Source organism: Macrosteles quadrilineatus, unplaced genomic scaffold (assembly GCF_028750875.1).
Source record: "Macrosteles quadrilineatus isolate MER2022 unplaced genomic scaffold, UCM_ALF_1.0 Scaffold_1__1_contigs__length_201487025, whole genome shotgun sequence".
Taxonomy (NCBI): Eukaryota; Metazoa; Arthropoda; class Insecta; order Hemiptera; family Cicadellidae; genus Macrosteles; species Macrosteles quadrilineatus.
The window spans coordinates 25,404,117-25,426,695 of record NW_026542594.1 but is presented as its reverse complement, the minus strand read 5'-3'; the positions used below and the strand labels follow the sequence as shown (position 1 = coordinate 25,426,695).

At 34.4% G+C, this 22,579-nt stretch overlaps 1 protein-coding gene across 1 annotated transcript in view; it reads right to left on the bottom strand.

Annotated features, from left to right (window-relative positions):
- Positions 1-22,579, bottom strand: part of LOC129005297 (cytoplasmic phosphatidylinositol transfer protein 1) — a 57,752-nt gene that overhangs the window by 30,129 nt on the left and 5,044 nt on the right. The window contains exons 2-4 of the mRNA XM_054434158.1: positions 12,448-12,596; positions 2,055-2,143; positions 1,303-1,310 (exon numbers count right to left, since the gene is read on the bottom strand). Of these exons, the coding sequence (XP_054290133.1) occupies positions 1,303-1,310; positions 2,055-2,143; positions 12,448-12,596 (246 nt within the window). The remainder of the gene's footprint in view (positions 1-1,302; positions 1,311-2,054; positions 2,144-12,447; positions 12,597-22,579) is intronic.

Here is a 22,579-nt window from a genome sequence, read left to right as displayed (position 1 = left end):
TTCAGTTTCTGCTATTTCTGGTCAACCATTATTCACAATCACTTTCACCGAGTTCATTATTTTTAAACATGTTAGGCCCACTTATAATTCATCTTTCACATGCTACACTTCAGGTTATGTTCAAACCAAGCGTTGAACGAAAATATAATATAAACTATAAACTTGAAATGACAGGATAAATCGTAGTTATAATAGTCAATCAGATAATCATAGTATTATTATCTTTAAGTTTTGCCAACCTATTTCCAAGAGTACACGGATTACGTGCATAATAAAACCACACTGTTTTGTGTTGTTTGGTTGGAATCCTGATGTGCGCCAAAGTATAAACCTATAAACAGTGCAAGGAAGCCAACTTTGTCGGGTGGGGGTGACTATAGCAAAATTGAATTTTTGTATTTATTCAGTTAAAAATCTGATGAATTATTGAATAAAAAAATATTGTGAACTGGACTAGACACAACAGAGATAATTATCTACACTAGAGGTCGTCCAATGGTCGAAAACTCAACCAAAAATATGTAATGTACAGGCATATCTATTTTCACCCCACAATGTAAATAAAACATGTGATTGGAATTCCTTCCATTTGTTTTGATTTTCTGTTTTCATTGATATTTTGTGAACAACATAGCAACCCATAAGGCCCATATTAATTATTTTATTTATTTAAAATTCATTATTTTGTTGTGCTTAATTTTAAGCCTATTTTAATTTATAAAGGGATTTTGCACATCTTCAGGAAAATATCTTTCTAACAGTGTGTAGAGTTTCCCTGCGATGTACACGAGCTGAAAAAAAGGTTTTAAAGGAACATGCATGCCTATTAATATAGAAGATTGGTGAGGTTTATGTTCTGAATGCTGCCAAAAATCAATTCATTTGTAATAAGTTTCAGCGGCACCACTCATGCTCCAGCATAATCAATTAATTAAGACCAATATTTTATCTCGCAAATGTAAAAGAAAAATTGCCATATCTAGAGCATCCATAGCCAGTAGCTGGATTAATTAGCTGAGACGGAAAGCAGTAAAAAAACTTAGTGAAGAAAACATAGATTTTACCGAAGATGTTATTAGAAAATCAAATGTGAATACTGATGGTTTAGTATCAATGCTCATCCCTAGAGTGCAGTATAAGAGCTTCGCTCACTCCGCTCAATAATTTTATTGTTTAATTTAACAGACTCAATCATAACACAATAATTAAAAATTAATATTACCAATGACCATTGATTTAGGTATTTGCATGTAGTAACTTATGTTGTAAAAGCAAAGCAAAGGCAATTTATATATTACTAACCGTGTATTCTGAAGAAATCCAGCCGCACATAAAACAAAAAAAATCACAAATTACACTCTAAATGAGACAAACATAATAAAATTTAAATGTCAAGTTTCATTTTTTAATGAATAGACAAAGCCAACAAGCCAAAAAGCAGGTAAGTGATTGAAATTACAAACAAAACTTGTTGTTTTCAATCAAATAGCAACTATAGCTATTTCATTTAGTCACCCACTGACTGTTTTGGCCGTTACAATCACAAGATGGCCGTAATAATAACAGCAAGATGTTGTTAAGTTTGAATAATAGTGTCTGGCCATTAGATTTTTTTGTAGTTTATACCTTTATATTATTATTAAGTATGATAGCCTAGTCTTAGATATTTAGCCAACAGTGAAGTAAATGTGACACTATAACATATTTTTTGAAGGACTGAAACCGCATCAATGTCCAGTGTTAAAATATTCCGGTGCGTCATAAACCCTGTGATCAATGCTTTCAACAAGTCTACATCGACTTCAACTCTTGCATCACCCTTCAAGTCCAGTATACAAGTTCCTTGGAATGGGAGAGCACTTCTCAATACTGAGACTCTTTCACTTTGTCCTGCTTAAATGTTTAGGTTTAAAATTACATACTGTTTGTTGATTATATTTCAATGTTGGCTCTAAAGTCACTTGAAGCATTGTTTATAAACAATTAATTTAAGCTCTTCAATCAGATCTGAATAAAGAAGATACTTGATGAATATCTAATATACAAGAACTCACCTGTTATGGTATAAGGGTAGTAATTCCAAGCTTTTTCTGTCACGTAAAACACACGAGGAATGAAAGACTGGATCCAGTAAGGCAGTTTGCTAGTAGAAATTAACAGTATTTTTATTCATTTATTTTTTTTTTCTAAAACATCACTAAGAGTAAAATAATAGCTATTTACCTTACAAGTGTAGTAAGAGCGTTTTTACATCACGCAGGTGAATGTTGTGCAACAAGCGGAAGCGAGTTGCATAATTTACCGAAGTGATGTAAACACACTCTTGCGTAACGTGTAACGTACAAGATTTTACCTGACCCGACAATATACAGGAGGTTACGAACAATATTTTTCATTATTCATTTCACTCATCTTCTAACAGTAACGTTCATTTACAAACAAAAGCTAGGTTAGGAAAATTCTTCAAAACATAACAATAAAATTCAAGCGCACAGCTGATTTCTAGCGTTTAACGTCGTTGGCTCCATAGAGGTATATTTTTTAAGTTAAGTACTCAATGTTATTTAAATGGGTTTCATTACATCACCGAGTGAGTTTTTTTCTACTTTACATCACTCGAGAAGTAACGAAGTTATATACATCACGCTTGGGATAGGGAAGTTTAACATGGCGGGTTAGGTAAAATAAATTTTCTCAGTTACCAATGATTTACTAGACTTTTCCCAACAACTGAACACAAAACAAACATTTTCTCTTAATGGTTAGCAAAAATTAGAAGAACATTTCTATGTTGTGTTAGAACTTGTTTTAATTATAATGGAAATAAGTAATAAGGATTTAAACTTCATTAAGAGATCAAGAAAACTTTGTCATTAGATGAAATTTTAATAGTGAAAATCATATATACAATTTTGAAAGAATAGTGTTTTTGGCCCCTAGGGACATAAAAATGAAAAAGTCCCGGGCCTAGGTCTTACCGGGCCACCTACAGTAATAGCTATTTCCCTATAAGGAAATTCGCTAAAACCAATATGATGAACCAATAAAAAAATCTGATAAAATCTGAATACACATAGTTTGCACATGTAAGATATCGTGGGAAATAATAAACAAAGAGACAGGTAAATCAACAAAGGCAAGGAATCATAGGGAAAATTAAAAAGAACATGCAAGTATTGAGGACCCCTCAATAATGCAATGCAATAGATGACTTAGTACAAAAACCCCCATAAACATAAATACTGTAATTAATTCATCCATCCGACAGAGTAAATTAAACTTTAATCATAAAACTGTTGAAATGTAGTCCAGTTACGGAAAATGAAATTAATAAAATTATCTCAAATCTTAAAAATAAATTTTCTAGAGGACATGATGAAATCCCTTTGAAACTAATAAAGTATGTGAAAAATTTTCTCCTAAAACCCCTTATTTATTTTATAAATCGTCCTTTTATTAAAGGAATCTTTCCTGACAGTTAAGATTTCATAAATTTGTCAGAACAATTTTTAAGAAGGGAGATAAATACGACATATGTGAGGTACCAAATTTTGAGGGGGGTAAAAACGTACTGCTAATCAATAAACACCATAACTTACCCGATTTTTATCCACAACGTCCTACTCCTAGGCCTATGTGTTAACAATGTTTTTTAAGAACGTAGGCCTACTTTTAATAACATTGAAGTACACAAACACACCCACAACTGCATATTTATTCATAATAGCACTCCGTTTCACCAAACAAAGTTAAACCGACCAATTTTACAAGTATTTATCACCGACAACAACGACATAACCTCAAACTGGTGTTTGTTGATTGACGATGACAGACGATAACTAGACCGAATCCCCGATCAGCTGTTGGTTAGTTTCCAAAATCACCACCGGAGCGCTTAAGCCGCGGCCGAGGAAATCGGGATTAGAGCCAGACAAGATTTATTCACTGTTCAACCGTCGACTCGTTCACGGGAAGCCCGTCTAACACGAATTATGATCACGCCATACGATACTACGTTACCCATTGATTCAGGTTAGCTACCTTTTCAGACTTTCTTACTTTCATTTAAATATTCTTTTAACATACGCATACTCGTCTGCCACCTATTTTTTACCCGTTTAAGTTTGATTTAATTTTCTAAATCTCCATAAATTAGTTTTCGCCGATTGGAGTCTTGACCCGCCAGTTCCTGCCGGTCAGCGACTGGCTGGGTAGCTGAGTGGTTATAGTGCTCGCCTACTAATCAAAAGGTCGCCAGTTCGATCCTGAGAAAAGTCAGTAGCTTTTTGATGGTTCGAAACTGGACCCAGCTGTTCCTGATCATTGGGCTTTAAATAAATGATCCTGGCTAATGAAACAGCTGATCTTAGTCAGTAACAAAGCTACACAGATCATCTCACACCATTCTACACTCACCCTTCACTCATATTTGGGTTAAAATACACACCTAAGTGGCGTCCCCATCTTAATGATTGATAATTGATAATTGACTAGCGGTGGATACCTTTCGGCTCGAATTAAATTAATTGTCCACGAAATTACATTTGTTTCGTTCGCTTAACGAATTATTACTTAAATTATTTTAATTGATTCAACGTTTTAATACCCCGAGACTTGCCGTCTAAGTTCTAAAACCCGTCTTTGGCGGGTGAAAGAATCAAGTCTAGGGAGCAGGCTGAGTTGAACAAACAGCTACGTAAATTAATACTAAATTTATTTTAAATCATTTCACGATAAATTATCCGTCCAGTTATATTAATTAGGCTCTGACAACTCTGTAGGGATTTTTATTCTAGATTTTGTTCATCCGATCGTTGCACTTTTATTTATTTTACTAGAGTGTTAATTATTTTAAAGCTTAATACGAGTATTTATACCAAATTGGCTTAAGATTGGATACTCGTCGGCCCTACAGAGTCATTCTAAAAGTTAGGCAAAATTCTCCAAAAAACACTTTTACGAAGGCTGGGATGATATAGCTCCAACTGGGCGTCTGCAGGATTTCCTGAGCGCTTCTAGAGCTCTGAGCCTTCAATTAAATTTTAAATAAATTGACTAGTCAAAGCCGTGACAACTTTGTATCGACCCCTGGATTTTTTCCGGCTCCTTCTGAGAACTCCAGGGAAGAAATTTGAGTGTGGCCGGTTCTAGGGGTAGGCCTAGCCTGACTCAGGTGAATACTAGTTTATTCCCCCCCTAGAACTTTGCGTCAAACATAGTTAATTACCGTCCTGTGTCTGTCTTACCTTCAATTGAAAAACATTGAAAAATACAACAAATCATTGAAAAATACAACACAAATCAACCCAAGAAGGTATCTGCTAATAATTCTGGGAAGGAATAATAAAACCTTTTTCGCTACACTACTGTGAAATGACCTGATTTTAGCGAATTTCCCTATAGAAAAGTAATTACCGTAGGTAAGACCTAGGGCCGGGACCGATTTACTTTTTCATTTTGATGTCCCCAGAGGCCAAAAATACCATTCGTTCAAAATTTTATATATGTATCTATATATAAATACTGGGTGTCCCGGAACTCTCTACCAATATTTTAGGGCATTGCTCCTGGGTAAGAAACATACCTAAATATCGTATTTAAATTGTCCGGAAGTCCTTAGTTACTCACACAGCCGCCATTTTGTTTTTTTCAGTTATTAATTTTTTTCTAAAGTATGGTTAAACATACGAAATTGAAACTTTGCACAAACATTTATGACAACTAGACAAAGCTACCAAAAAATTATGACGATCTTTCCAATTCATAAAACAAAATGGCGGCCGTTTAAAATTTTGTTTCTTAAATAACTCGAAAACCGTTGATTTTACAAAAATTTTACAAGAATAACTTTTTTAATGCAATTTCAATACAAATCGATTGACACCTTAGTTTTTAAGATTGGACGAGTATTAACTGAGATATGGCGATTTTAGTGATACGTGACCGCTTTCAGCATGCGCTCCAACTAACCTTCAGAGGTCACATATCACTAAAATCGCCATATCTCAGTTAATACTCGTCCAATCTTAAAAACTCCTAAAATATTGGTAGAGAGTTCCGGGACACTCTGTATACTGTATGTATATATACTGTATGTATATATATACCGTATATAAGTTATATATTGTTCTTGGGGATTTCTTGATAGAATTATGAAAAAAGAAACATGAAACAGCAAATTATTTTCGTTTAATACAAACGTTTTCAAGCAGAGAGAAATATGAAAGATGTAAAAATGAACAAAACAAATAAATAAGTTACGAACAGTTTACAAATAGTTGAATTTTGAGAACATATGATTGAGTACAGATCAAAGAAAAATAGTATCAGCCTAAAAGAAAATTAAAATTAAATTAAAATTCAGCTGAGTTGAATCACTTTTTTACTATCTTTAATTTAAACCAGAGGGGAACTTTGTTTTAAGTACGTATATATATATACGTCCGTAAACGTGATAACTTGAGTAATTTTGGTCCGATTTTGATGAATTTGATGATTTTGATCTTTAGAATGGCGACCATGTTGAAGTAGCGTAGTTTGCCAGGTTTTGGCAACATTAATGTTATATTCATTCTTACGGTATTATTCATTGTACGGTAACTACATTTTTATTGCATAAGCTACATTAAATAATTTTTAGTTTTTTTCCCAACATTGATTTGTCTGAAGCGAAAAATATTTCTTCATTAACAATTAAATTTGTGATAACAGTTTTATAAAATTTCCACTCCCGTCCAAAACCATTGCCGGAACGGCGTTCCGGTGCGTTCTGGAACCACTACACCCCTGTTTTGTACGGTTTTTGGTTATGGAAAAAATTTAAGAATTGTAAATTGAAAATTCCCATGTTATTCTTAAGGAAATTAAGTAAACTGTTGTAGTTTACTTGTTTTTGGACATATGTTGATTAAATTTGGCAATTTATTTATTTCACCTTATACTACAGTACCAACATTTGGTTAAAACAATTTTTACCTTCCCCATAACAGCAAACTTGAGTAGGCCTACTTGTTAAATCTTATGTAATTTATCAGACTACATATTTTCACAATCATTAATTTATACATCTACAATATTTTTACTATAAAGCTAATTTTGATGAGGTTTCCACCAGGCAGGATTACCATTCAGACTTCCATACTTGGGAATAACAAATAGGAATTCTAACGAATAGCGCTATTCGTTTGTTTTTTCGGCTAACTTCTATTTTATTCGTTAGTTTTTAAAAAGAGCTGGAAATAACTTCTACTCAGTTAGTTTTATAGCCAACGAATAGATAATATATTCGCTAGTTTTTAAATCGTTAAGTTTTTTGGTCAGGCGTAAGTATTTCCAATACGGGTTATTTATTTTACGTGTTCAGTGAGGGTTGCATGCGTACGTAAGAGGTCAGCGCCCTTGTTTCCAACAACATGGGGGTGGGGAAAGAGAAAGTCAAAGTCCAGTTGCTTTGGTATGCAGCGGACCCAGGGGGGGGGGTGGGACAATGGCAGCCAATAACAACACCCCAAGCACCGAAGGGTGGGAAGGGTTTGGGGATTGAAATGTAATTGTAATGTAAAGTGTCAAAACATTGTCTTCACTTCAGTCGATGTTCATTATCTGACCGTGATAGGTGTTAATTCATTTGTTTTCGCCCAAGTGTTTCTTAGTTGTCTTGTTGTTATATATATTTTAGTGATAGTTAAATATTTTTAATATATAAGTTACAGTTTTAACAAGTGAACAGTTTTAATGAAGTACAGTAGATTTATAACATTTGTTTGCAATGACGGGCTCTGAGTGTGATTTCAAGTGGCCAAACTTAAGTGACATATTTCAACAAGTTGAAAAAAATGAATAGGGTGGACTCGCGTAAAAATGTTTATTGTGTTTACCCAAAACAAAAATAATTAAAGTTAAACACAATACGGCTGTACAATTAATTTTAGTGTAACATTCAGCTAATTGAAAATCAACAAACTGTGTTTTGACCTAACCGGGAACTTCAGTTGTAACTTATGTTTGTGTATCGAAAGTAATGTTTATGTCAGGAAAGGTGAGATGATCACTATTTGTTTTTTAACTATTGAAAACAGAGTGATGACAAGTTTTTGTATCACCTTTGTTGGGGAAATAAATATGTGCACTCGAGTTTGAGCCTAAATATCTCTGAGATGGATTATCCGATTTTGTTGAAACAAACATTAAATATAAGCTGTTTTAAATATATTTTACGTGGTGTCGATTAAAAATTTTCCATTAACCCGAAAAATTTATATAGTTGAAAGATCCTAAAAAGTACTGGTTTTTAAGAAACTCTGCACTAACACTGAAGTTTAAAATTTATTTGTAAACAAACCACTGAGCCAATCTTTCTGAAATTTTTATGGCTTATTGGTAGGTTCATTGGTTAGCATTACCATGCATTTAAAAAATTTTATTCACAGTAGTTTTCATGCTGCTTGTGTCACAGCAAACACTATGGTATTTTGACGGTCATTTTTTGCGTCTTATTAACGATTAGCATACATTTAAAAAATTAACAGTAGCATAAAAACTACTGGGAATAAAAATTTTTAAATGCATGGAAATGCTAACAATGGACCTACCAATAAGCTATAAAAATTTCAGAAAGATTTTAAGCTTGTGTTAGTGCAGAGTTTCTTAAAAACCGGTACTTTTTAGGATCTTTCAACTATATAAATTTTTCGGGTTAACGGAAAATTTTTTAATCGACACCACGTAAAATGTATTTAAACCAGAGAGGGCCAAGGCCGAATCCGAGTTGGCATGTTATCTCCATGACATCGTAGACGTGAAAGGAATGTCAGAATTCTGCAAGAACCTCTTCATAAAATTCAACACAGCGGTTCCATCATCAGCGCACTGTGAACGCCTGTTCAGTGCAGCAAGCCTAGTCATCACTAACAGACAAGGAAGAATCATTGACACCAATTTTGAAAAACAACTACTTTTAAAGTTTAATAGGCATTTAAAGTAAATTTAGTTGTAGTAATGAATGTAAAATGTAATGTAAATGTGACGATGTTTAATTAATATTTAATTAAAACACAATTAGTAACCAAAATGTGTCATTATTTCATTACATATGAAATCCTTTAAAACAACTGTCCAACAAACAGCTATCTTCTTCGTATGTCGAAAACTTTATTTTCTAACGGTTAGTTTTTTAACTAGGCCTAAGAACTAATAACTTATATCAGTTACTTTTTAAAATAACTAACTAGTAACTTCTATCAGTTACTTTTTATGGGACTATCTTCTAACTTCTAACTAGTTAGAAATTTTGACTAACTTTCCCAACCATGCAGACTTCACACGAAGAAAGGAACAACTGGACATACCTCATCACAGGCTGGCCATTACAGGTAGGCTCTAATTCTTTCAAATTAAACTTTGTGAAATTTTATAATAAACTGCCTATTTATAATTGGTTCCGTAGCAAATCCAATTTATACCACATTAAAGAGTAATTCTTAGGTAAAGGGGAAATAAATATGTCTTGTATGAATCCAATGGGACAAATTGAAATTCGCTTAGTCTGCAAGTTTGCTGCGGCAAGGGTATTTATTAAAAACTGCTCAAAGTTTTTCTTATTTTCATCAACATAATTTAGGTTTTCATGAATATACTAGTGATGGTACCGAGCTAGAACCGGTACCGGATCGGATCCAAAAGATTCCGGATCTTGGGCTGGATCCGGTTTTGATGGATCCGTTTTTTTCAAATTTTATCCCGATGTTTTTCCTAACACAAAGCTGTCTGTATCACTGTACAACCCCATTTGTTTACTAAACACAAAGCTGTCTGTATCACTGTACAACCCCGATTTGTTTACTAACATAAAGCTGTCTGTATCACTGTACAAACCCGATTTTTTTACCAGCACAAAGCAGTCTGTATCACTGTACAACCCCGATTTGTTAACTAACACAAAGCAGTCCGTATCACTGTACAACCCCGATTTTTTTACCAACACAAAGCTGTCTGTATCACAATGAAACCCCGATTTTTTTACCAACACAAAGCAGTCTGTATCACTGTAAGACCCCGATTTTTTTTACTAAAACAAAGCTGTCTGTATCACTGTACTTTGTACAACCCCGATGTTTTTACTAACACAAAGCTATCTGTATCACTGTACAACCCCGATTTTTTTAACACAAAGCTATCTGTGTCACTGTACAACCCCGGTTTTTCCCGATTTTCTTACTAACAAAAAGCTCTCTGTATCCATGTACAAGACCGTTCTTTTCCCCGAGTGTTTGTCTCTTTATGCAAACAACTTATATGACAAGGCCATGTCTCAGTGTTTGCCTCTTGATACAAATAACTTGTACGGCAAAGCCATGTCTCAGTGTTTGCCACTTGATGCAAATAACTTATATAGCAAGGCCATGTCTCAGTGTTTGTCTTTTGATGCAAATAACTTATATGGCAAGGCCATGACTCAGTGTTTGTCTCATGATGCAAATAACTTATATGGTAAGGCCATGTCTCAGTGTTTGTCTCTTGATGCAAATAATTATATGGCAAGGCCATGTCTCATAGTTTGCCTCTTGATGCAAATAACTTATATAGCGAGGCTATGTCTCAGTGTTTGCCTCTTCATGCAAATAACTTAAGTGGCAAGGCCATGTCTCAGTGTTTGTCTCTTGATGCAAATAACTTATATGGCAAGGCCATGTCTCATTGTTTGCCTCCTGCTGCAAATAACTTATATAGCGAGGCTATGTCTCGGTATTTGTCTCTTGATGCAAATAACTTATATGGGAAGGCCATGTTCCAGTGTTTGTCTCATGATGCAAACAACCTATATGGCAAGGCCATGTTCCAGTGTTTGTCTCTTGTTGCAAATAACGTATATGTCAAGGCAATGACTCAGTGTTTGTTTTTTGATGCAAATAACTTAAATGGCAAGGCCATGACTCAGTAATTGTTTTTTGATGCAAATAACTTATATGGCAAGGCCATGTCTCAGTGTTTGTCTCTTGATGCAAACAACTTATATGGCAAGGCTATGTCTCAGTGTTTGTCTTTTGATGCAAATAGCTTATATGGCAAGGCCATGACTCAGTGTTAGTCTCTTGATGCAAACAACTTATATGGCAAGGCCATGTTCCAGTGTTTGTCTCATTATGCAAATAACTTATATGGCAAGGCCATGGCTCAGTGTTTGTCTTTTGATGCAAATAACTTATATGGCAAGGCCATGTCTCAGTGTTTGTCTTTTGATGCAAATAGCTTATATGGCAAGGCCATGACTCAGTGTTAGTCTCTTGATGCAAATAACTTATATGGCAAGGCCATGTTCCAGTGTTTGTCTCATTATGCAAATAACTTATATGGCAAGGCCATGGCTCAGTGTTTGTCTCTTGATGCAAATAATTATATGGCAAGGCCATGTCTCATTGTTTGCCTCTTGATGCAAATAACTCATATGGCAAGGCCATGTCTCAGTGTTTGCCTCTTGATGCAAATAACTTATATGGCGAGGCCATGTCTCAGTGTTTGCCCTTGTTGCAAAAACCCTATATGGTAAGACCATGACTCAGTGTTTGTCTTTTGATGCAAATAACTTATGGCCAGGTCATGTCTTAGTGTTTGTCTCTTTGTGCAAGTGCCTTATATGGCAAGGCCATGCCTCAGGGTTCGTCTCTTGATGCAAATGACATATATGGAAAGGCCATGTCTCAGTGTTTGTCTCTTGATGCAAATAACTTATATGGCAAGGCCATGTTTCAGTGTTTGTCTCTTGATACAAATAAATTAAATATATGGTAATGGCATGTATCTTTTCGAACTGAATCCGACCCGTTTTTTCGGATATGTGCTCACCTCTATTTTTTAGTTTTGTACTTGGATGATAAGCTAACGGCCTAGAATCTTGTCTAGAAAATATCCCGTTAGTATTTTAATCTCACCAACAACCCACCTTCTTTGTTCTTTGTTCGTTTCTTTGTTTTTGTTAGTTTTTTGATCTGCTTCATGATAAAAAATAATAAAAGTTTGATTTAAATTGGCTTTCTGTTAATTACGTTTTTTTAACCCGCCCTTATGACAGCGTGTATCTGTCTCTTGACAGTTTTTCAAGATCCGGATCCAGTACCGACATTTTCTTGGATCCGGCAATCACTAGAATATACAGACTGGGAAAAATTAATATGGTCAGATTTTTGAATGTTTTAAAGTGAATATGAGGACAAGGTAGAAGACCTCCTCAAGGTCCCAAGTTCAGATGGAAAGATCAAGTTTGAAGAGACCTGAGAAGAATGGGAAGAAGAAAGGAGGAAGCAATGGATCAAGAAATCTGGAGGCAGTGTATTGGCGAGGCGAAGTACTCCTTGGGTACTAAGAGCCACGGCAGTAAGTAAGTAAGTAATTGAATATGAATCAAAATATTAAATTAACAGAAGCAAAAGATTACTAACAAAAATAATATACCTGGATAAGTGAATTCGCTTCTCAGTGTACTGTCCTTTACCATGTTCCGGATGTTCACAAGGTACATTGACAACTACCTCAACACCTTCGCCTGACTCTGATTGTTCATGACTGTGGCGAGCAATCATATACAGCTGACCAATTTGGTACTGTGAAAGAAAATAAATACTTTATAAATAAATTTGAATGTAGGTGACATTCCATTGATTAGGCTAAATGAAATTATATTTATTCATCGATCTAGACTTTTAAGGCCTACAAATAAATGTGTTCGACCAGCAGTTCTCAACCAGGGGGGCACACCCGACTGGAGGGGTGAGAGCGCTTCTAAGTTAGATAAATATGAAATAAAAATAAGGCAAAATAAATACAATTAATTTTGGGATTGTAGCCATGTAAACACTTTTAATCCAACCCCGTTACCTTATCGAAAATCGAATATCTTCTTATGTATTAATAGTCAAGCATATTTCTTTAAAACCTTTTTTCTCAGCTCGTGTGCATCGCAGGGAAAATCTACGAATACTGTTAGAAAGATATTTTCCTGTAGGTGTGCAGAATCCCTTTCAAAATTAAAATAGGTTCAAAAATAAGCACAAAAAATGAATTTGAAATTTAAAAAAATTAACATGGGCTTTATGGGCTGCTATGCTGGTGACGGAAAAATTCCGATCACATGTTTTATTTACAGTGTGGGGTGAAAATAGAGTAGTCTGTACAGTGCAATTGGAATTTTTAGCTAGAAGCGGTTTTTGTAGTGGAAAAAAACTGTTTTGGTGTTCATCCTTGAAGATGAACCTTTTTAGTGTGTACACTAAAAAAACAGGCCGTAATGCTCGTCAACCATGACGTCACGATAGAAGACGGCAATGACGTATTTAAGGTTATATTTTTTTTCCATGAAAAGATTAAAACAAGCAGCTGATCACAAACGGCAAAAATACGTCATTGCCGTCTTCTATCGTGACGTCATGCTAGACTAATTCCAAATCAACTAATGAATAAATTGATATTTAATTATTGTCTTCAAATTAAGTGATGGTTGCTTTGAAAATAATTAAATTAACATGAGCAAATATTAAAATAATGGATCTTCTTCCAAAATTAATGTAGATCATTAGATAAGTGTGTACACTAAAAAAACAGGCCGTAATGCTCGTCAACCATGACGTCACGATAGAAGACGGCAATGACGTATTTAAGGTTATATTTTTTTTCCATGAAAAGATTAAAACAAGCAGCTGATCACAAACGGCAAAAATACGTCATTGCCGTCTTCTATCGTGACGTCATGCTAGACTAATTCCAAATCAACTAATGAATAAATTGATATTTAATTATTGTCTTCAAATTAAGTGATGGTTGCTTTGAAAATAATTAAATTAACATGAGCAAATATTAAAATAATGGATCTTCTTCCAAAATTAATGTAGATCATTAGATTAAGAGAATAATGTAGTTGCTGTGACTGGGATACACATGATAAACGGTACTTTCCTGTTAAAGGGAACATTCATTATTATCGATGATTTTTTTCTCAATATATCGATATTTTTGTTTTCCGATTGTCACAAGTTGACAACTGATCTTGTTTAGGCTAAAATAGTCTATTATATGGATTAAGAAATGAAACTGTTCTAAGCTAACCTAACGTAACAACCAAACTTGCTGTACCAATTAAAAATTCCGTTTGATAACAGAGTAGGCAAGTTAAGCACGGAATTTTTTACAAGTTACACAGCAAGTTTGGTTAGTTATGTTAGGTTATTTTTTTATAACAGTTTCATTTCCTTATTGTTTGTTGATACTGAACAATATTTATCGTAGTTGTCAGCTGATATGTTTCAATTTGTTAAAATCGATATATCGAGAAAAAATCATCGATAATAATGAATGTTCCCTTTAACAGGAAAGTACCTGATAAACTGTTGGGACATAACGATGATTTACGTTTCGTTTACAGATACAGTAGAACCCCTCATATCCGGCCTTGGTTTTACCGGTCCTCTGTTTATCCGGCCCCTTCCAGGAAGCCAAAATCTAAATTTTTTCTCGCAGCTTACAGACGTTTAGATGCAAGCACTAGTCTTTGTGACGGCTCAAGTCATAAAATAAATCGTTCTCATTATTTATCTGTTTGTTTATACATTTATTTGCTGAGTCACTATACTCAGTTGAGCTAGTAGGCCTCTGATCCTACCCAGATCAGTTGATTGATTATTTCCAAAGTGGGGTTATTACAGTACAATACGAGTACATTAATTTTTGTACTTCACAAAATGGTTAAGAATGTTGAGTAGAAATCCATGTAGGCCTACCATTCAAGTCCTAATGATCTTAAAGTACAATTTATTGTCATTTTTACCTCCATTTAATAGGTTTTGTTACCTGGAATCGTATTTGTACATTCATTACTTAATGACTTTAACCTACAAATATTTTTTTTTCCTTTTTACAAACATGATTATTTTTCTAAAAATGATCCCAGAACAGAATTAAATGATACTTTTGATTGCATATTGATTACCTATTATTATTAGGTATGAATTGTCATTTTCATAGTAGGTTGGTTTATCTGGCCAAATCGCTATCCGGTCAGGGGCTTGGTCCCGTCGTGGCCGGATATGAGGGGTTCTACTGTATCTTAAGACCAAGACCCACCTTTTAAGGGTTTCAAGTTAGGGGTCAGAATTATGTACTCTCGAGATGACAAAATAAACCTTTATAGACTAACGTTTTGAGTTCTGACCCATTTAAATTATAATTAACAGCTAAATTGTATTGCTAATAATTCACTTACTAAGCAAATGCTTAGTTTTGTTTGTGATCTGATAAGTTTACCACGTACCAAACAGGAAAACATTATACGATAGGCGAAGGAAGCAAGATTCGAGTTTGGTTTATAAAATGCAGTAGCCTAAATACTGAATGTTTTATAATAAATCAGACAATGACATATACTAAATTAATAATTAATTTAATATTAAATGAACATTCTTTCACAACATTATCCCTATAATTGACAACATGCCAGTTTGTTTGTTTTGATTTAACCTCAAAAATTGACATGTGGACATTGAACATATGATCACACTCACTACAGCCAAAAAGGTTCATCCTCAAAGATATTCCAACATACCTCAACCGCTTCTAGCTAAAAACATCCAACTGTATGCCTACATATTTTTGGTCGAGTTTTCGACCACTGGACAACCTCCTAGTAAATAATTAATCTATATAATTAATACGCTACATGAAACTTTGTCGGTTGAACTCCTCCGTCATTTCTTAACCGATTTTATCCATTGACGTCTCATTGGAAAGAGCGTGTCGCATAGATTTGCAACCTGGCCTTACATTTTTGAAAAAGTCTCTTGGGCTCTGCCCCAGTTTCTTTGAAAGTGCCCATGTTATCCTTATGAAGAACACAATTGTTTACATTTTGATCAGCTGTATAATTTAATTGCTGTTACCTATTTATTTTTCAATTCAATGAAACGCATTGAGTATAATTATTTACTATTTGAGTTTTTGTAAACATAACCCCCAAGACGGATCGTGTTAGTATGGTTGTATCTTAAATTTGTGTATTTATCGTTGTTTTGTGTCGCTATGACGGATCGTGTTAGCATAATTGTAACTTAAATTTGTGCATTTATCGTTGTTGTGTGTAGCTATAATTTGTTTATTTGTTTTTTCCTTTTCTTTTAAATGCCTCCGACGCGGCGACAACGAAACATAGACAGGATGCGTAATCGTGATAACGAGCGCAGCTACAGAACAGTGGCGCTTAATAGGCTTAACACATCACAATCAGCACCTGACCCTGGACAATCTCAACTATTAGGTTACAAATGCGCCCTAACACTACCCCAAAACGACATTTCGTTCTCAATTGGCCCTCTATCAATGACCTGTGTTGCCTGTACAGCGAGCCATTTTGAGAAGGAGAAAACCGGCCGGAATGCTTTAGGATTATCAATAAAGAAGATAAACATGGTCTGGGTTACACACTGGTAATATTTGAGTTGCCTTTTTTAAACTCATTGAAATAACTCCTGTAATACTTTGCAATTGCTCGAATTCGAGCAACATGTACACTAGTTAGGACTAAATAGAGGGTTTGGAATGCATTGATTAAATATATATGAGCTTAATTTGGGTGTAGGGATGGGAGCCTGAGAAAAATTCAAGATTCTATGTGGCGTAGAGCAAACAGTTGAGAACCCTTGCAACAAATGTCGAAATAAATAGGTCTATGGGCAAGTTGGTAAAATATGTATATAAAACATGTAAAAATATGTATATAAAACATAAAAATATGTAATAATGTAAAAATATGTAGCCTATATAAAACATTAACATATCAAATGTGTAATAATGTAAAAATATGTAATAAAACATGGCAGAACTGTCATTTATGACTCCACTAATAAGATTTACTGTAAAATTGACTTTTACATATTAATCATAATAATATTTACAATTTGACAGTAACCGATAGGTCTTGAATCAAAAACAAATGTTATGATACGACAGTCGACGGAGCAAGTTAAGTTAGACATTGATTGGTAGGATTGAAAATACTGACAGGTTTTTGTTTTATAATTTAAGTAAGATATAGTAAGGTATAAAATCAAAGTTTAGCTCAATACGTTGCTCCAAATGACCTGAGATGAGAGGTTATTTTTTTAAGAGGGTAACTTACAATTCTGCAGAGATCCTATGGTATACTATCGGATGAAAATTCAAATCAATATAAATATTCATTAAAATATTTCATTTGATGTAAATATTGATTTTTTCTTATAGTTATGAGTGTCTGTTCAAGATTAGGGCCACCTGCCACTCTATGAGTGTACTGCCGCTGTCCTGGGATAGATTACTGTAGCTTAATTTAGATCAGTTTAATTCATCATAATAACAAACAAGCATTTACAAAATTTGACCTTTTTTAAACTCATGTTTTTTTGTTTTTTTTTTATTAACAGTGTTAGAATTACTCTATGTATACTCCCTACAGCTTGCTTTTGAAGATAAAACCATATGTTTTATCAATTGTTATGATCTATTTATATTACTTGTTTTCTTTTCATCAGTTTTGTTCTCAACCATGTTAATAAACCATCTATTGTTTTTCATCTCTTTTATTGAGTAAATCTTATCAATCTTACAATCTATCATTAACAAATAGGTTCGCTGCGTTGTATGTTTTCGTGCATCATCCTAATGGTGCGTTACGAGATCTATTGGTCTTGTCCACTATGATTACCCAGGTGCGATTCAAAACCCCGAGATTAAGTTACATATCGCAGTATTCGTTTGCATATCAAAACTTTGCAAAGAAAGGAGTGACAGCGCTCTGTATTTGTTTAGGCCGGCGGCACACTGATCAGACAATTTTTGTCGAAAGACGTCTTTGCGAGTGGCCTACCATGCAGTTAAATGGAAGCATCACATACTGATGAGACAGAGGCTTCAGAGGCGTTGTTTTGTCTGAAAACATTTTTGGGTGTTTTTGTGATCGCCTCCAATATTTCGTCTGAAGCCAAAACGCGGTCAGACAATCAGTTCTGACCACACAAACTCACACAGTTGCATAGGACTTGCCCTATTAGCTCCTCGTGGAGTAACAATGTCGTCTGAAAACAATAATTCTGAAGTGGGCAATATTGACGTTGATAAATTGATTGTGTTAGTTGAAAGCCGGCGTATAAATACAACATCACTTCGACGGAGCATCACAACCATGATTTGATCAACCAATGCTGGGCTGAAATAAGCGAGGAGTTAAAACAGTGTAGTCGTTCATTTTTGATTCATGTAAAAAATAATAATATGTTATTTCAATTTGAAATATACAGTAATGTGTTTTCATTTATCTCAATGTGATTAGCAACCTTTCTTCGGCCGTTATGGCTCTCCTGTAGTTGGTGCCCTTCTTCTGTATTCTTGTTGACAATAAATTTAGCAGGTAATCAAACATATTAATTTTCATCATACAATAATTATAAAATTTGGCAGCATCAGCTCGTTAATCCGCAATGTTCTGTTTTTAATTAATGGGATGAACCCAATGCTCCCTTCCTTCATTTAGTTCTGCAAGTTGTATAAAGTTCTACAACATAATTGCTACGTCCACTTCTTCATCCATTTTATTAACACTACACAATCTCTGGCTTTTCACAACACTGGTCTACGGGTGACTGAATTTAGTTTTCCCTCCTTTTTTTGTATTTTGTCTGAGACCACCGCACACCAATGCAACATTTTTGTATTCCGACAAGACGTCTTCCGACAAAACGTTTTGTCGACAACCTTCAGTGGTGCTGTTTCAGAAGAGAAGCTTATCGATAAATTATTAATTGATGTTCTTGTAGTTGAAAACAATTATTTTGTAAACCTATAAAACCTTAGATAGCCTGACTCTTAAAGATAACAACATAAAACCATCATTATTCTTTCTCTTTGTTCATCCATTCTTTCTTGGGTTTCTATTCATCCACACATTCAACAAGTTGCCAATGGTTACCAATCATTCCATTAGCCTGTGGCGCTTGGAGTAACTATTTTTGATAGGAGATCCACAGGTCTCGTATCGTAATAAAGGACAATTTTATTACTTCAGTGAGTTAAGAGATATATTTATCTCGTTCATTTTGTGCCGTGTGTATGTGCTCAATGCTCAACGGCACTGTTTAATTTGTTGTGTACTGGCTGCGTCTGCTGGACGTTTCTTTCGGGTGACGTTGTGGCTCCCGTTTCTCAGACTTTGGGTTTGAGATTGTTCCAAAACTACGGGGTTCTCTTCCGGAAGAGTTTTCTTTTGTGAACCCTGAAGATTTTACTTTCATAGGCCCGTTTCACACAGTTCAGTATGGAGCATTTCTGCGAGTAGAGTTTTCATACCACGGGGTCGGCGACTCCACTTGAAACCTGCCACCATTAGAATGCTAACAACTGCACCACGATGAGCCTTCTCCCAGGCGGATGGGACTGCGCCGCACCACTGACTGTGCACCACCACCCACTGATGGCGATACCTACACAGCTAGGCCTATGTCTACTCCGGCCTAATACCGTGCTGCAGTGTCTGGGAAGCGGCCACCATGTTCTCGGCCTACTTCTACTTCCTGCTAACTCACCTGGATGCCAGCAAGGTTTTACGGTCAGGTCAGTCCAGTCCATTCGGAGAGTCTCATCCATCATGAAGAAATCTCACTCAACATAGGCACCTTTTATTTAACTTATATAACAAAAATCTGTAATCTTTTTACCTGCAATTTAACTAATTAGTCTTTCCTCTCTAAATTTACTTACTTAATATTTTATTCAAATTTTAAATTCCTTTTCTTTTAATTCTGTTTCACACCCCTTGATTGAGGGTAAAACCTTTTGCCCTTGACGGTTAATTTTAACCGCTTGGAAATAATTATTAGGCTTTGCGAGGCGACCACATTTGTTGATATGTGTAAATGTTTTTCATGTTCGTTTAAACGTAAAAATTATTTATTTTAATGTAGGTCTAGGACTAAAGGTATTAAATTAATTGTTTTTAAATGATTTTTATAAGGTGGCCACCTAAGCTAACTTGTTTTAAATTTGTTTGAGATAGTACACTAAATGTTTTTGCAACTAAATGTCATTTAGGCCTGACTTGAATTTCAATTTTAAATTAAATTGTTTTTTTTAACTAAAGAAATTTTAAAATATTTTTAAAGCTTTAATTATTATATCTTGGCTAGGGCAATGTCTTATTTATTATTGTTATTTATTATTGTTGCATTTATATATATATATTGAAATGAATAAATTTATATTTGTGTCCAGCCAGCTCTTGTGTTGTCATTGTTGGTCCTCCACCTCAGCAATATTGTGCCGGAATCCCACCATTGACTTTGCGCTTCCAAGGGCTTCACCCTTTTGATCAATGGAGTTGGGAATTCGGTTACAATTTCATGTTAACTAGTTGTTTCATAAATAAAAATGCATTCTGAATAAGTTTAATTTCTTTAGGATAACAGCACGCCAAAATTTCAATGTTGTAACTTAAGGGAAAAAGCCAAACTATGGGTCCCGCACTACGGGCTAGGTATGATACGAGACCTTAAGATCTCATAACGCAGTGAACGTGTTTGACTGATTAGGTACTGTAAACAACATAGGTATCAACTTGTGTTTATATAAATGTTTTGTAAACATAACTTGTTTTTTACTATCATAAACTAGTGACTGGGACAAGCTGAACCAAGCTAACCTAACCTAACTACCGCAGAACAGTTAAAAGATTCTTATAAAAATACACCCTAATTTATATGGCTTATAATGTTCATATTAACTTAAACTAGAGGTCGTCTAGTGGTCGATGACTCAACGAAAAATATATATGTTCAGACTTCTCTATTTTCACCAAATTCTGTAAATAAAACATGTGATTGGAATTTCTTCCATTTGTTTTGAGTTTCTGTTTATATTTCGTCACCAGCATCGCAACCCATTAGGCCCATATTATAATTTTAAAAAATTTGTAATCCATTTTTTTTCTTATTTATGAGTCTATTTTATTTTATAAAGGGATTCTGCATGCCTACAGGAAAATATCTTTCTATAGTTCGGCCGCTTAGAAAGCGACCTCCTCTAGCATTGGTTTAGCATTAGCACGCAGGTCGTTTTCTATGCGGCCGAACTATAACAGTATGCGTAGATTTTCCCTAAGATGAACAGGTGCTGAGAAAAAAAGGTTTTAAATAAGCATGCTTGCCTTGCTATTTATATACAGGGTGAGTCTTCTAAGCTGTCCTAAACAGATTACAGACGAATGGCTTGACATACAGAGATGAAACAAAACTTTTCCCCACTAATTCATACCCAAGGAACAACGTAAAAATGTTTCTACAATTTTTAAAATACAGGGTGTTCAAGAAACTGGGGGTCATGGGTTCGAATCTCAGAGTTTTCAAATGTAAATATATGTCATGTTATGCATCATTTTAAAGCTCTAGACTAGACAAACAATTTAATGAAAACAGAACTCAATTATCTTTGTCCGTTTCAAAATGGCGGCCATTTTTATAGAAAATATTGATACTTACAGAATACCCTGTATCTTGAAAACCACTAAACTTATTTTCGTTCTGTTTGAAAATTCTTAATGCTCGTAGGTTCAGCTTTAATTTGATATACGACAAGTCAACATTTTAAAAACTAAATATTTTTTCTATGATTTTAATTTTTTTTTAAGTTGGTACCCTTGTAAATGAAAATTTTTAAATGGCAACATATGTAAAATTGTGTATAACTTTGAAGGTCTTGTAAAAACAAACAACTTTTAAATTTAAACCTACCGTCTATCTTTAGTCGTTTTCTAGTAATTAACCAAAAACTCCAATTGCCCATATAAAACCCATGTTAAACGTGCAGTACTGAAGATTAGTGGATGCAGATACACTATTCCCATGGTACTGCGCGTTTAACATGAGTTTTATATGGGCAATTGGAGTTTTTGGTTAATTACTAGAAAACGACCAAAGATAGACGGTAGGTTTAAATTTAAAAGTTGTTTGTTTTTACAAGACCTTCATAGTTACACAATTTTACATATGTTGCCATTTAAAAATTTTCTTTTACAAGGGTAGGCCTACCAACTAAAAAAAAAATTAAAATCATAGAAAAAACATTTAGTTTTTAAAATGTTGACTTGTCGTATATCAAATTAAAGCTGAACCTACGAGGATTAAGAATTTTCAAACAGAACGAAAACAAGTTTAGTTGTTTTCAAGATACAGGGTATTCTGTAAGTATCAATATTTTCTATAAAAATGGCCGCTATTTTGAAACGGACAAAGATAAATGAGTTCTGTTTTCACTAAATTGTTTGTTTTGTCTAGAGCTATAAAATGATGCAAAACATGACATATGTTTACATTTGAAAACTCTGAGATTCGAACCCATGACCCCCAGTTTCTTGAACACCCTGTATTTTAAAAATGGTAAAAACATTTTAACGTTGTTCCTTGGGTACGAATTAGTGGGGGAAAGTTTTGTTTCATCTCTGTATGTCAAGCCATTCGTCTGTAATCTGTTTAGGACAACTTAGAAGACTCACCCTGTATAGATACATACAACCAATATT